The 16,134-nt window shown below is 46.4% G+C and overlaps 3 protein-coding genes across 4 annotated transcripts in view; 1 reads left to right on the top strand and 2 right to left on the bottom strand.

The window, feature by feature from the left end:
• Positions 1–1,011, top strand: part of LOC149285747 (uncharacterized) — a 46,760-nt gene extending 45,749 nt beyond the window's left edge. Inside the window, exon 25 of the mRNA XM_089494832.1 lies at positions 940–1,011. Coding sequence (XP_089350958.1) covers positions 940–1,011 — 72 coding nt within the window. The remainder of the gene's footprint in view (positions 1–939) is intronic.
• Positions 1,012–5,976: 4,965 nt separating this feature from the next.
• On the bottom strand, positions 5,977–7,604 carry LOC149285748 (mitochondrial cardiolipin hydrolase-like). The gene is made up of 2 exons (XM_089494833.1): positions 7,208–7,604; positions 5,977–6,248 (listed from the first exon to the last, which is right to left on the bottom strand). Exons 1-2 carry the CDS (start codon positions 7,602–7,604, stop codon positions 5,977–5,979), a joined length of 669 nt encoding a protein of 222 aa, XP_089350959.1.
• A 1,349-nt stretch (positions 7,605–8,953) lies between these two features.
• On the bottom strand, positions 8,954–13,251 carry LOC149285749 (folliculin). Of its 2 annotated transcripts, none has more exons than XM_089495034.1 (11): positions 13,003–13,251; positions 12,540–12,686; positions 12,231–12,452; positions 11,893–12,053; positions 11,614–11,705; positions 10,970–11,142; positions 10,616–10,729; positions 9,700–9,823; positions 9,457–9,588; positions 9,260–9,365; positions 8,954–9,155 (listed from the first exon to the last, which is right to left on the bottom strand). In XM_089495034.1, the coding sequence occupies exons 1-11, from the start codon at positions 13,249–13,251 to the stop codon at positions 8,954–8,956; spliced, it is 1,722 nt and encodes a 573-aa protein (XP_089351160.1). The 2 variants fall into 2 exon arrangements, with proteins under 2 accessions (XP_089351160.1, XP_089351159.1); XM_089495033.1 differs by having other exon boundaries at positions 12,231–12,487; positions 12,536–12,686.
• Positions 13,252–16,134: the final 2,883 nt, after the last annotated feature.

The raw sequence follows: 16,134 nt of genomic DNA on the forward strand, positions 1-16,134 counted from the left end.
CATGCTGCTATTGGTCCTTGTGTCGGTACAGGCAATATCAAGAGACGCCATGCATGTGGCCCTAAAGGTATCCCCATCTATTTTATTTATTAGGATCTTTGGTTGGGGTGCTGGTTTGGGGAATAAGCACGTGCACTTAGGATTCATGCGCTTTCTCTGTCTGTCTGTGTCTCCCTTTGTCCCTGGCAGTCCGTAATTGAGCAGGTCTCATGGGATAACTGAAAGATTCCAGGTACCAGGTTCCCTGACATGTAGGTAAAACCAAGGCCAACCGACTGTGCATGCTGAACTTTCTCTCCATCCCTTAGCCCCCCCCCGTACCCCGGCCTGCTGCTATTCTCTTTACGACATACAGAAACCTTCGTCATACCTGCTCCGTAGACTGAGCCTCTGCCCGGCCGTGCCGCCATTTTTGATCGGAATTACCCACAATGCTCTGGTTTTAAAACTGCCACTGCAGCTCCATGATGGCGTAGCCAGAAGTCTTGGATATTTACGTAGACCTTTCCTTCCTGCCTGATCATGCATGCTCTGCACAAAGACCGACCCGGTCTTACTGTATCCAAACTCGACGAGTATGAGTAAAAGGTAGTCGGGGTGGCAAGGAGTAGCTCTTCCTTATGTCCAATTTGGCTGTGTTGAGAAGATACATAATTAACCCCTGTCGTAGTCCTGTGTCTTCTGCGGAACCCACCCCTCGATCCGTTTATCCACCTTCGTCTTCAGGACACAATGTTTGCCTTCTCCTAAAATTCTCATTGTCCCATCCACTCTCACTGGCCACACGTGACTCACTCAAAGGGATGTTTATTTTTTTCTCTTTAGCATGTTTCACTAATCTCTCTTTCACGTGTGTTGTTGCGGACACTTGTGTCTGGAGTATGAGTGCCGGATGCCTGACCAGGTTCTCAGCTGACCTTCTCTCCCTCCTCTCCGCAGAGCCTGAAGGAGGGGTTGACTGTCCAGGAGCGCCTCAAAATATTCGAATCCCAAGACTTCAAAAAACACTAAATTAGGGCCGTGCGTCCACCCCAGACGAAAGTCGGGATGTGCGGCTATGAACCCCCCCTGCGCCGGGGGCCCCTGCAGTGCAACTCATTGCATGTTTTACAGCTTCAGAATGTGCTAACCTTCCTGGCGTTAACATGGTCTAATCCTGTGGAACCCTACCTACTGCATCGTGCCCCCCGTCCCCTGTTTTCTCTGAAGAGGACCAGGCAGTAACTTGGCTCCTCGTATTAATAGTCTTAAATCTCATTCAGGATCATCAGTATTAAGGCACAGCCGCTGATCAATAAGCTAATCAGGCGTGAAAATGTTTGGATCCTGGGGCCCCTGCTCAACCACCTCCGCAGCCCCCACTGGTGACGGATGTCCACGCGCAGCCCCACCATAAACTGCCTGTACCTTGGGGGAGGATGTGAACCACAGACGGGCAAATGTGATAGGAGAGCCCCCCAAATCCCGCTAGAGTCTCAACCTTTTCGGTGCAGCAGCTTTTAAAATAACGAAACACATCTGCGGCACTTTAATAGGTTTATGGACCATGCAATAGGGGTCCGCTCATAGAACCAAGTAAAAAATCACGCTTCCCACAAGAAATATATGTATAATATGCGTATAGCTTTATTTTAAAATCAAGCTTATTAAGTGAAAGAAAATTAAGCCTCCGATCAAAAAGTTCCAAGATGTGCCTGGTCTTTAGAATCATCATCGGGGCAATGGTGGAATGTCTTCTGCTGCCTTCAGGGTAACGTCTGCAGTGTTCTCTTCTTAGAAAGGGTTGAGAATTCACAAAACGTTTTTACCGTCTGCCAAACCCTTGGTAATATATAATATATATTACTGTAAATGGCAGTGCTTTTAATCGTTAAACAGAGGGGGGTGGGGGTTTGAAGAAATTATATTCCAGCAGACAAGTCCTTTTTCACAAACCGTAACATTTACCGCTTCAAATAATAATAAAAAAAAAAAAAGAACATTAAGAAGGCGAAGTTCATGTTAATACTCGGATTTGCTGTAAAATAAAAATTTTCACGGATAATTTATTACCGAGGCCTGGTATGCTTAAACGTGCATTAAACGCTCCTTTTTGTTAATTATTAGTGATTTTATATATTTTTTGGAGTTGGGGAATTAACCCTTGTAGTTCTCTTTGTCAGGCAATTTAATGGCCGATAAAATTTCAGATTAGGCTGTTATGAGCGGTCTTTCTGGGATTACAGAGCAGCTTTGGAGGGAGAGAAATTGCAGGTGAATCGTTTTGTTTTGTGTAGGTTTATGATGTCATTGTCCTGCGCGGAGTCCGCGGTATAATGACAGAAAGGAAGGTTTATGTATAATTTTTTTGTCAGTTTTAAGTAGGTAGTGGACTTTTTCCTCCCCTATGGGATGAATTGTGTGCTCTGCAGGCCAGGATCTGGCTGCCATGATGCTGGGAGAAATTTTGTTGTGAAGAAACCCAGCATTTAGCTCTTGGTGCCAGTCAAAGCCCCGGACTGAGGTTAAATATCCGCCACATGTTCCCTTTGGGGATTGCGGCTTTTAACCCTTCAGCTGATGAGGCGCCTGCCTCTTGAAATGTGTTTTACGGTAGATGGAGTTAATTTGGGTTTTGTTAAGTGCAGTTTGGTTAAAGAAGGTCCGAAGAAAGGAGTGTGAGGAGAGAGGTGATGGAGAGGAGCTTTTTACTCTCGCAAGGAGAGCTTGCAGCGAGCATTAAAGCAGAGGCCTCGGTGATCCAGTGTTTAGAATGTAATGTATCAGAGCCGGTCTGTCTAACACGGCATCTGATAATCTTACATCATAGATGTTAATTCGGCAGCCCGGTACGCACAGGAACTATACGCATCTTTAATGTTCGCCAACAATAGGAGCGTGTGAATTACGGTTGTTTCCCTTTAAAGGTAGCCGCAGGAAACATATGGATGTTACAGGAAGGGCAGGTTGATGCCGTAGAGGATTTCATCGGATTAAAGCAATTTACTTGTGGAATTTATCCATACGACACCGCGCTTTACTTATCCAGACCTGTGTATAACGTGGGTTATAACCTGATACTTCGTTCCCAAAAACTATCCGTCACTCGCCTGGAGATGCGAAGAAAGTTTCACCATAATGCAAATGAGCAAATTTAAATATGGGGCTGTCAATTTGCATAATGTGCCGGTATTTAAACCGGTTTGGCAGAGGCCCGAACATAATAGGCTTGCATGTTTCCTAGCTTTAGTGACATAGGGAAGAATACTGTTTAGGACATACAAGGCAGCCGTGCCCCCCTTACTCAGGACACGAGCGACTATCCCCCATTATCTAGAGAGAGCGGGTTTAAGGTCCTGTCACGCCGACGCGTGTATATGATAGTTATGTATTTAGGTGTGTGGTTCACATCCTTCCCCGGAGAGACTGCGTTTTAAAACCAGCAAAAAAAAAATGGCGCATTAAAACATCGTAAGTTGAAACCTGTATAGTATTCAGAAAAACACTCTGTAAATATTTCTTAATTCCTGAGAATTGTGCATTTTTTGTCAGACTTGTGTTTTTAACCTTCTCTGAAGCCTGATGTTTAATTTTCTTCTTAGAGCTTGTGGATTGAGTGTAATATTTGCAGTTTGGTGCCCCTGTTAAGTGTCCTACTATTTTAGCTCACAATGTGAATCATGCCTTTTATGCTCACATGTAATATATATATATAAATATAACAATTCTGAGGATTGTATAAAGTCTGAGACCAGAATTCCCCAGCACTAAAGTACATTTTTTGTTGCATATTCCAGTAATTCTTTCCCCAGTGAGCTCTTGGTACCTGCCTTCCATAAATTAGCTACTTATAACCCCCCAAAAGGTTAATGGGGACCCTTATATGTGTAAATGCTTCACAGAGCCTTGTGCCATCGCGTCTCGTTTGCCCTGATCTAACAATGTGATCTCGGCACAGAATGTATGTAAGCGAGCCTGAGGGATGGAGCCCTTGGCCTTTTAACACACAAACTGAGCTAAATTAATGGCAATCAACAGCAGGCAGATATAGGCATTTCCCGGGCTTTCTACTGACTGGTAGTTTCAGATTTTCGAATAAAGCTGAGGTTTTGAAGCTGCCGTTAGTGACAGTGCTCTTGGCATCAGCAGTAGGTGCTAAATGTGCCAGTCCCTCACATAGCCTGTAGGTTAAGGGTTAATGAGGAGTTGTACATACTGCAGGCCCCATTGAAACACTACCCGGACGCAGGCATCATAGCACTTTGATTACGGATGCCCCCCTCTACTGGGAGTTAGGACATGTATGCACTCCCCAAAGATCGCTCACTGGACAGCCCCTAGAAGTATGAGTTTTATTCTGAAAACAACCCCCCCCCCCCCACTACAGAAAAGACAGGGATACCGGAAGCGTTTAAGTCACCTGTGTGGATGTGTTACAGCTTTGTCTTTCTCTAGCGTTTTCTTTTTACGTGACACCTGCCGGCGGGTCTCTGTAACACCCAGTGTGCTGTGCCGTGGCCGATGTGCAGAGTGGTGTATATATGCAATGCTTGGCCACGGCTCCGGCGCATTGGGGGTGTTATCAGGGCACCCGTCCTGCATGTCGCAAACAGGCCTGGCGTAGAGACCGGGCGCCTGGTTTCTAAATATATTTTAGTATGAATGGTTTCTGTTTCCTTTTATTCATGGCGATATTTTAAGTCCTTTATTATCTGTTCACCGCAGTTCACTTTCAATCATGTTATTTCTTCTCGCTGGATGTGTGCGACTGGCTAGTTTCCTGTGGATGTAGCTGATCATTTTTATTTTGTAAATATAATTACTTAACTTTACATAAACTATATCGTAATAAACTATTTTTGCACCACCCTCACCACACCGCATTTGTGTCGTGTCTTCTGTCAAACTGCAGAGGGAGGTGGATGCATGGGACGCATGCTGGGCAGGTGTGGTTCCCAAGGGCCAGAACGGATCAGTAATCCTTTAAACAAAAGCTCCAGCTTCACAGCACACTGCCCCATCCCTGGTCTTGGCATCAGTGGCAGAAGTGCCCCCGCTGTATCACTCGGAGGGCTTTGTGCCCATGATGTTGGTAGTCTTGTTAGACTCCCGGAAACTCTTGCGTGAGTCGGTATTGTTGGTGTTTAAAAAGGCATCAGACGTGAATCCAGGGAGAGCAGCAAATTTATAGAAGGGGAGTCTGCGGGATTGCACCGCAGATTTCAAACGGGGTAAGAATGTTAAATTAAAGCAGACACTGCTATCATATGCTGACTCGCGTGGCCCCAAATGCATGCAATTTATAAGTAACAGCGCACAGGATTCTAGCCATTAATGCGACTGCCTTTTACTGCAGCAAGAAACTCCACATTAGAGACAAAACAGGCACCGAGTGTCACACAGTACAAAAAAAAAATAAAAATGATGGGAAGGCTTAATTGAATTTAAGACTTTTCTGTGTGTTTAGTCAGACGAGTCTTTCCCTCCAGTGAGTGTTGAGGACTGGCTGGTGCTGGGTAATCCTGTTCTCTATGACTGCTCCTCTTAAAAGCTCCTGCATTCTACAGAACCAGCACCGAACGTAAACATGACCATATAATAGAACATAAAGAAATGGTTACTCCTACCTTTGTGTCACCGATGAGGATGGGCTGATCCCGGGTGCTCCGGGTAATCTGCATATAAACTGCTCCAAAGATTATTAAATCTGGTGCAGAACTCTCCCTTTCACCCGAAATCCTAGTAGCTGGAGTCCCTGTAAAGCGTCCATGTGCGTAACTCACCATTTTGAGTTGTTGGTGCATAATCTCTGCTATTAGGCCTACTACACCTTTTGTTTTTCAAAAGGTAACTTTTTATTTATTCTTTTTAAAACAGTACAGAGGATAGAATCAAACCTAAAAGTTAATTGCTGCCCGGAGACTCCTCTGTACAGCGTACATCTCCAGCATTAGAGGCACGAATGGGAATAAACCAACTGGGATCTGTGGAATTCTATCATTTCTGGTCTTTTTCTGGGAAGAAATCATAACTTGCCGGGTCATACTCCTCCCAGAGTCGCTCGAACTCCTCCAGGTAGGCCTGAACGTACGCCTGGTCATCGCTGATGAGAAGGTTTTCCTTGTTGGTGTGGACAGCCTGCACGGTCCAGTTCAGGGAACCTGTGATAACCACCGACTTGTCCAAAATCACAAACTTGTGGTGCATGTAACCCTCTGACTGGTTGTGTCGCACCACGACCCCTGAAACACAAGCAAATACGATTGACACTCACATGCAACACAAGTCCAGTCAGATAAGAGGACACAAGCATTATGTCTTACGCTGCTTGGGACTGCCTATGGGTCCCCTAAACACCTTTTAAAATAATGATGCACTTGTCCCTGGTTTATGTCACATGATCACAATGCTTCTTGAAAAGAGTAGAAATGTTAGAATAGGAGGCCATAACCTAAACTAGAGGTTCAGAGGCTTAGATGAAATGGAAGGAAGTTTTACTTCTACTGACAGGGTGGCAGAGAAGTAGAACAGCCACCCAGCAGCAGTGGTACGGGTTTATACAGTAACAGGAAGTAAATATGCCCGGGATAGGTATGCGGATGGGCAGAAGGGTTGATGTCGGCCGTCAAGTTCTATGTTTAACGTACCCCGTGAGGTGCGCCTGACAGCCCTGCAATACGTGGAACCGGCACAAATCCGTTCCCCATGAAAACCCGTAACGTAGGTTCACGGTCCTCCAAAACCATTGCCACAGGAGGACCTGGGAGGACTGGCTGGGCTGTATATGCGGCTCTGTGCACAAAGCCAGGGAAAAGCCGAACCTGAACCAGAGTGAGATTGATCCCAACACCGGGCCCAAATCGTCTGGAAGGGGGCAGCCAGAGGCAACCCGGCTAAAGCGCTTCTTCCGCTGTCTCGGTTTGTATGTAGCTCAGGGACTAAATTTTTATACATCTCTAAGAAGCGCCCAGGAGGCCCCAATTTCGCCCTAAAAGGTGCAGGTTCTCAAGATCACAGTCACAGTGCCCTTTTGGCTTGTGGACTGCAATGGCTGAGGGTGATGGGAACGATAGTACACAGCATTAACTGGAGAGGCAGAGATGTATTCCTAGCTGCAGCTTCTGCAGAGCGCCTTCAAAATGAGAACTGCCAATCAATCACCTCACAAAGCTCCTCGCAGGGGTTCTGGAGCACCCGGATTACCCCCCGATACTCGTCCCCCGCTTACCTTCCTGCCTCAGGACCCCGATCTGGGAGCCGTAGGACGCCATGTAGTCGCTGTCAGAGATGACTCGTACCCGGACTCCACGGTGGTGAATCTGGAGCACGGCCCGGGCCAGTGGCGGGCTGGACACAGTGAACACGCAGACCTCCAGGCTGCGCTGGGCCCCCAAGAGCAGCCGCAGGAGCCGACAGAGGGCGGTGTCCGTGTGAGGAAGCGGGCACGGGCAGCTGAGGCCCGGGGACAGCACTGGCTCCGTGCAGGAGAGCGGAGCCGGGAAGAAGAGTACCTCCCGCAGTGGTCGCCGCCGCCTCCGGCGGATACAGCGGAACATCATCTCCAGTGACAGACAGAGGGCTGCCCCGGCCAAGACCTTCCACAGCGCGGGGTAGGAGTAGAACATGAGATCCGGGGAGCTTAACAGAGCATGCGCGGAACCGGAGAGCAGGGGCGGGAGCTACGCAATGGGCATGCGCATAACCACAAAAAGCCGCGCGGATCGCGCGTGGGGCCAGTGAGCGGGAAAAACATGATGGGCGGAGATATGGCTGACGCAAAATGGGCGGAACCACTTGAAAGGAGCGTCGAGTCGAGTGTGGAAGTGGAAGCTGTGAGGCAGGGGGGCCTCTGCTTAGTTTGTCCTGTGCCCTCTCATGCCCCTAATTTCTAGGAGGTCAGAATGTTTGCTGGGCATGAAGGTATCGCAGGGTTCTACTGCCCTAAAAGCCCAGATAATGTGTATAGAAACAGCAAGAAACGGCGTTATAAACTAAACAGGGTAAATAAACCCCATTATTCTATTTCTAAATATCCCACCCAGTTACAAAAAAAACCCCGGCCTGCGCCCAAATGGTTATGGGGTAAATTTCTCCCTACATGAAGTGTGACCTCACAGAACAAACATCTGAACTAAACTAATAATGAAGTTTTCGCTCTGATAATAACATTTTACAGCAGAAAAAAGCTTAGAATCTGATTCATTATCAACCCCTTAATGTTAAATTAGCAAACAAAATCCCTATTTTCTTTCTCTTTCAAATCATATCCACTGGGACCAAAATAGTCCGGGTTACAAAAATAGCCTTTTATTTTTACATTTAAGGAGCGCTAAAATTCTACACCAAATACATTTCATGTTAAATAAAAAATGGACGTTTTCTATTAACACGCAATACGTTAACAATCCTACCATTCACTCTAGAAGAGTAAAGTAAAAGGCAAAATCGCTTAAATCTGATTGCCCCAGGGGCGGAGAAAAAACGTTTTCTCACCCACTTCATACAAAGTGGCGCTCTTTAAACTTGCCAGCATGCGCAGACAGAATGAACGCTGTCAGGTTACAGTCTCAGAGTTCCCGAGAGAAACGCGCCGGCGACATCAAACAGGGCACTCTGGCTGCCATATTACAATTTCCACCCTTCTCAGCTGGCCAATGAGGTCCAACCAAATTATTTGGGGCTTTTTTTCAGAACTGATACTTTTCCAGCAAAAACTGAGGATTCCGGACTTCAAATAAATCCTGAAATTCCGCCGGCTTTCGCAAAACATACAGAAAATTGTGTTTGCGTATGACGTCATTTAAAGGGTTGGATGTTCCTGATGAAATAATAATGGACGCACTCCAAAAAAGTTTTGTATTGTTTGTTCAAATGTACAGGTTTTTTTTTAATACTGCTACCCCCCCTCCTCGTTACACTGAAGCTTCCTGGAACGGGGTCCTCAAAACTCTTGAAGGTTCTTGGAACGGGACCCTCAGTTCCTGGACTCCGAGGAAGTCGGGCTTCGCACGCTGGACATCAGGTGAGACTTGTAGGTCTTGCTGAGCCCCGTCATCCAGAACTTGAGTAGCTTCACGTTGTCTTCCTCGGCGGCTCCGAGAATCCCCAGCAGTTTCTGCGTATCTTCCTTGGGCCGGCTGTCTACTTTGGTGAACTTGAAGAGGACTTTCACTTTACTGCGCAGAAAAAACAAAAGATTGAGAGGAAGCGGAACGCGCCGCCGGGGAAGAACTTTCGGCATAATGCTACAGGACTTAAATAAATATATCGGTATCCTTACTTCATCCATTCTTCTTTCAGGCAGATTAGACACTGGTCCACCACGTCCATCGAGAGATTTTCGTTATGCAAAGCAGCCTCTATCTTGTTCAGGATAGTAAGTCCCACTGCCAATAACAAAAGCCACGGTTAATCCAGAAGGACATTAATCCCGTGAAAGGTATAAAACACACGAATGTTCAAAATCAAGTATCTTACCCCTGTCCGTAGACACCGGGCTTCCACTTGCCACGGCAAATTCATATCGGTTCAGAGGCTCATCGTCGCCGAACAGGACAGGGTAAAGGTTGGAGCGCGGTGCACCGCGAATGTCCACCATGACGGCAAATTCTGTTGGAGGGAAATAACAGGTTGTATGGATTATTCAGGTTCATGGGATGTGTAATATCTAGCAAAACAATTCTGCTGGAAAGTAAAATGATATGGAAGCGTAACGCTCACCAGACGACTGCACGTGAGGGGGGATTTCGGCACGGGGACTCAGCCCTAGGAAGTTGCAGCGATACGCGTCTTCGTATTCCTCACTGTATGGAATGACGCGGACACAGCCCACGGGCAGCATGGCCTGAGAGTGACGCAGAGGAGAACCAACACGTCATAAAAACTTTGGCGTTGTTGCTCATTTAGGGTTTTTTTTTTTTTTTTTTGCAAATTTGCTACTAAGACCGCCATTGGGGCTTGAAGTTAATTACCGTATTGGCTCGGATATAGGCCGCCCCCGTATATAGGCCGCACCCTAAAAGTTTGGTGCTTTTTTAAAGAAAAATTTTTTTTCTTTAAAAAAGCACCAAAAAAACATGCTGCCACTCTGCCCCCCCCCCGAGATATGCTGTCACTGTCCTCCCTCCCCGAGATATGCTACCACTGTCCTCCCCCCTCCCCGAGATATGCTGCCACTGTCCCCCCCCCCGAGATATGCTGCCACTGTCCTCCTCTGCCCCCCGACTTACCGGAGCTGACTCCCGGGTGTCTTGCGAGGCCGGCGGGGGACATCTACGCAATACGCGTATACAACTTCCGGTGCCGGATGTGCCGGCACCGGAAGTTGTATACGCGTATTGCGTAGATGTCCCCCGCAAGACACCCGGGAGTCTGCTCCGGTAAGTCAGGCGGGGGGCCAGAGGTAAAACGCATCGTGCGGTTAGACAACCGCACGATGCGCTTAGACAACCTCCCGTGCCGGCACCCCCCCCCGTGGGAAGTGCTGGCAGGGGAGGCTGTCTGAGCGTATCGGGGAGTAGGATGCAGGTCCCCGGGCGTCGGGCGCTAGACCCCGAATATAGGCCGCACCCCCACTTTAAAAACTTAAAGTGGGGGGAAAAAGTGCGGCCTATATCCGAGCCAATACGGTACTTACTTGCAAGACATCAAATGCCGACTGGATCAGCTCCTTGTCCTGGCCCTTCCAAATGACTTGATTACCCATCAGAACGTGCCAGGCCAACACTCGGAAAGCAGCTGCACCCAGCACCTGAAAACAAGAAACATGCGGCTAACGTGACGCAAACAGAATAAACCATCACTAATCTCTGGAGACAATTTCAAGACCCTGTCGTTAGACCTCTGGGTCCCATGAGACGTATGAACAAAACTAATCATTTCAAATGAATTTGGGAAATCCTAAAACTATGACAAGTGTATATCCACTATGACAACCGTGATCCACAGTTATAACCAGCAGAAGATACGGTCATATATTTCTGTGTCCCACCTGCCTCATGTGTCTGAGAGATTGGAACCCAACTGTCCTCCTTAACTCCGATAAATTGGAGGTCTCTGTGGAGCACTTGGAAATCTCCCGTCCTTCCAAGACACTGGACTGTGGCCTGGGTCTCTCTTCTTCTTCCTCCTGCCCTTCCCAGGCCGCACATTCCTCCTCCAAGTCTGCAAACAAGATGGCGAGATTAAGACACTTAAAGTCTAAAAGTTATTAATCGTTGAAATGGGCACAGTTAGTGTTTCCATTCTATTATGTTGAGAATATGTCCTCTAGATGGTAAGCTACTTTGAGCAGGGCCATCCTCACCTGTTCTTTCTGTAAGCCTAATCGTTATATACTACTTGTCATCTCCTGTTTTCCCATTGTACAGCGCTGTGGAATATGATGGCGTTATATAAAACAAATAGTAATGTTGCAATAACCCTACATTAGCAAGAAAGAGGATTATTTTATTCTAAGTGTCCAGCTTCTTTTTTTCAGATTTAACTTCACATTAATGTGATTTTAAACCAGCTGTTATCTCCAAAAATTTATAGTCCGCTCAATAATTATTTCTTCCGAATCTTTGAGTACTTGGGTCCAAGTGCCTTGAAAATGGGTCACCTTGGGCCATCAGGATATATTTGCACACATACCTGCCTGCTTCTCCATCTGCACCAACGTGTCTTCTGTGGGAGCTCCTTCCAGCAGCTTCTCCGTCAGGCGGCATCCACATGCCTTGAGTAGCCTTTAGGGAGAGACGTAGATCTACTTGAGTTCATTTATAAACAACCTACCATTGGATCTACATGGAGCTAAGTGACCCAAGATTTCTTTAGTATCAAATACAAGAGTATTGGATGAGTCAATTACGCAAGATATAAACCCAATCTGATTCAAGGCCATGAGAGCTTCGCCTAGTAAGCTGATGTTACCATGCAAAGGACGTGTGAAGGCAGGCCCATAGGTTATCATCGTTGGTAAGGGAGCTCAGAGAGCGGGCGGCATTCCCGTTGCGCTGGTGCAGGAAAGGAGTGAACGCTGTGTTAATCCTCAGGGGACGCTGGGGGCATCCAAACTGCTCTGCTTCGAACACCTGGAGGAAAGTCAATGAGCATAATGATCAGTAAGGGACTGGTTATGCATGATGGGAACCACAGTCCGACATCAACTAGATATTCAGCATTACCTTCCAAAGGAATAACCGGTACTAGCTGCATTCCAAAATAATCCTATATACTGTTTACCCTTCTCCGTAGCTCCCGTTACTAACTTTTAAAGCCTTCCCCTGCAGCTCGTCTATGATGGCTCTAATCTTGGCCAACAGGAACGGCCAGGAGTTGATGAGATAAATCCTGTCCATCATGATAACGATGATGCTGTACCACCGCTGGAAGCCGCGTGCCAGACTGTCCTTGATGAAAAACGTGTGGCTGAACACAAAACCGTGCTGTTCGTCTCCAAAAAAGATGGGACCCTCCCTGCCCGGACAGACCTGTAGGCAGACAGAAAGATCTATTACAGGGAGATCTATTAAAAACTGATTCTGGAGGAAAACGCTGGGAGTCGAGCCTCGACTTACCTCGCAGCTCAAGCTGCGCACGCAGGCCTGGCGTACGATGCTGAACAGCTGTGGGTGATTTGGGTGCTGATGGCTGACATATTTGATCGATGTCTCCTTGTCATGGCTGATATACCCAGGGTGTCCAGCTGCCAGCGATCGGCACCCCTGATAATGGGACAAAGAGATAATATTTAATGGACAAGACCGGTACTAAAAATAACTACTTCTCTCTCCGGCTGTGATAGAACCCCTCTTAAAGACATCAAAATATTGTTAATTCAAAATATTCTCCAATATATATGTTTCCCTCTCAAGTTCGGCTTTTCCTGATGAGGTCCGATCACTACGAGCCTAATAGCCCCATGTTACCGGTTAACAAGCATAGAGAGATAATATGGGGTAGTTCCGAGCCCTACAATTGTACAGAAATGTACAGAGGCCTCTCACCCCACCACCTAGCTACGGGACTAATTGCACTTACTTCACACATATCAGATTTCTTGGGTCGGGGGCTGTTGGAATCGGCACTCGCCCCATCGGCTGGGCTGTGGGATCGGATTCTGCTGCTCATCTGGATTCCCAGCTCCTCTTCCTCTGCCTGCTCCCCCTGCCCCAGGCTGTCTCCACAACTTGCCCCCTGGGGGAGCGGGGAGTGCAACGCCTCAGTGCAGAACAAAGTGCGAGGCCCATGCAGCTCACAGAAGTGGCACAGAGCCACGATGGCATTCATGCTGAAAGACGGGTGGGCGCAGGGACAGTGACGCGTGGCCTTTGCTAGGGGTACGGCACACAGACGCTGTAGGAATACATTAACACAAAGGCATTGGCACTATAACAATATCCACTATGCATATGCCTCATCTCACTATATCAGTGACCGTATTGGCCGGTAGGGGTTAAAACACTTTATGGTGGAGCTTTTTGTTTAGAAGAATGACAAAGAGTCCTGTACAGTCATTAAAGCCATGTCCTTCTGTCGTATTTTGCATTTAATCATACATATATATTTCCCAGCATGGCTGCTGTGTGGCAGAGGGGCATTTATTTCTTATAACCTACCCTCTAGCATTCACAGGGGTCATGGGCTTAATGGGTTAATTTGTGGAGAGGACACAGAATCCTACACCAAGGGTTCCTATAGCTGAACACGGGGCACTTTCACCAGAGCCTCATTAAACGCCACAAATGCCTCCTCCTTAACATTAACTAACTACTCTCATTATCCCGAGCCAGATATCTGTCCTTCTGCCCCCTATACCCCTCGTTACACCCCACAGCAGACCCACCTGTCAAGTCGCCATGTTTACATCACATGACAAGAGCTAATTTCCTGCTCACTAAGGTTATACCATATGTCCTGACCCGCGGGGAGAGCCTGAACTCACATAGCCCTGGATATCAAAGGGTTAGCAGGAACTATGCGCTTCTTGATGTCCAGCTATCAATATAGAAATTATTGGCGTGTACTCAGGGCAGACAATACTGTTTCTTAAACAAACACTATCTGTACCCTTACACCCCTGTGCTGGAGAGGAATGGTCTAACCCGCACAGCTTATTGCTCTGCACGAGACGGAGCAGCTGATTGAGCACGTGATCTGTGACATCATCTGACATGTGGGGCAGTTTGCCATCGAGCTGCCAGGTTCATGCCCTCTCTTTGGGTTACATCTTATTTACCCCCCGCAGCAGGGGGGCAAATGTTATATTCGTGTTCCCCTGCAGCTGCACTCAGGCTGATATCTGGGAATTTACAGCGCCTGGGGTGATACGACTGCCCTTAACTTTTGGGTGTTTTATAAATGTGCAACATAGACATGGTTTGGAATCACTGGTATCTGGTTTGTTGGCTTTAATGTGCAAACAATACCAGATATGGGGCCGATCACAACTGCCCCGCGGACCCTGATATACCTCCAGTCCAGCACTGTGCCTCTGTTGCTGTATTTATAACCCCCCCCCCAGGAAATATTTTTTATCAACCTATTCTTCCTAGTAAAATCTATTCTAAAGAAATATTCCTAGTGGCAAATATCCCACAGCCTCTCATGGAGAGACTACTCAATTGAAGCAAACTTAGTAGACATGGGCCACCACTTCATACCGAGATGCATCTAGCAATAGCTCAGCAAACCTTTTGTACGGGGTATGGGTTATGTCTAGTCCAAAATACTTAAGGATCCTAATGATTTTATTTTTTTATATACGTGTTATTCAATAAGCCTCACAAGAACTACAAATCCCATTATTTGTTTGGTCCAATTTTGGGTAGCAAAATGTGGTCAACTATAGGTTGATGAAGGATTCAGCGGCACCTAAAATGTGTATGTATGAAAAGGTACAAGATACAGGATTTAGTGCCCCACGGGAGATTACATGCAGGTAATCTAAACATTGCAGACATAACCTGAGAACACAGGAAAAACCTTCTCGGAAACTCACAAAACCGTTGATCTATTAACTGAGATGACATCCGGAGCAACCAGGAAACGCCTTTCTTTACGGTTTGTGTTTTAACTACATGTAGTATGAAATGGGAGGGCTTAGTTTTCTTTTTCGGACGCAGATCCTTGATTCATGCTCTTAGCAGTGATAGTGATCTGTATAAAACACATACACAAAAGGGGGGGGGGGGATGTTGGGCATAGAGCATTTACCCAAAATACATTTCTTCTCCCATTGTGAGGCTCTAACAGAGCTTCATGGACACGGCCGACTCCTGGTTCTGCCCATTTGGAAAATGGCAAACCTTACCTTTAATATAAAATGATTAGTGTTCTAAAGGAAAATTTGAATTTAAACAAAAAAAAAAAACTTCCTTCTGTGATCCGATCATGTGTCTTCTTCTCATTACGTATCCATCGCAGTCATTACAAGGGCCGCCCAAAAGGGAGTTTTTGTTTCGGCTCCTTGACTTCACTATACATTACGAAAGGTCATCACTTCTGCTGCTGGAAAGGCTTGGCTGGCCCTGTGTAATGTATAGTTAATATCAGTGATACTTCCTCACCCATTGAATTATACATTACACAGGGCCAGCTCAGCCTTCTCACTGGAGAAACCAGTTTGTGTCGTGCTTTTCACCAATTTTTTGACCAAAGCAATACAACGAATATAAGAACACGGAATATCTTAGTTTGACTGCCGCTCCACTGTATTGTTATATTTCTATTATTTGCATTGCTAATTATCATTGGTTTTATAGCAGAAATCGTTGCCGGTGTCCAGGAGGAAAAAGAAGTTGAATGAGCAGATATTAAGCAATAATAAAAGTTATATTACACACTTGGAGCTGGTTCAGCTATTCTGATTGTAAGCGGAGCACAGAAATGCTGGCGGATTCTTGCAGCAAAATGAATTCTTCCAGAGATAAATTCACAACAGACTTTTATTTCATTAAGCTCGCTTTCCGTTGTTTGAAGTTTAAGTGAACGCATACAGAACGGAGAGAAAACGTCATAAATATTTGCTTTTTCGTTATTTAGTTAAATGTCCAGGCAGATGCTCTCATTTCTCTCTGCTCTTTTAATAAAGACGCAGCCGATGTTGCCTTTTAAAGATTTTGCATTGCTGATAATCCAATTTGCAGACCTCAGGGGCGCACAGAAATTTCT

Source organism: Sceloporus occidentalis, unplaced genomic scaffold (assembly GCF_023333645.1).
Source record: "Sceloporus occidentalis isolate IW3139 unplaced genomic scaffold, rSceOcc1.0.p SCAF_76, whole genome shotgun sequence".
NCBI lineage: Eukaryota > Metazoa > Chordata > Lepidosauria > Squamata > Phrynosomatidae > Sceloporus > Sceloporus occidentalis.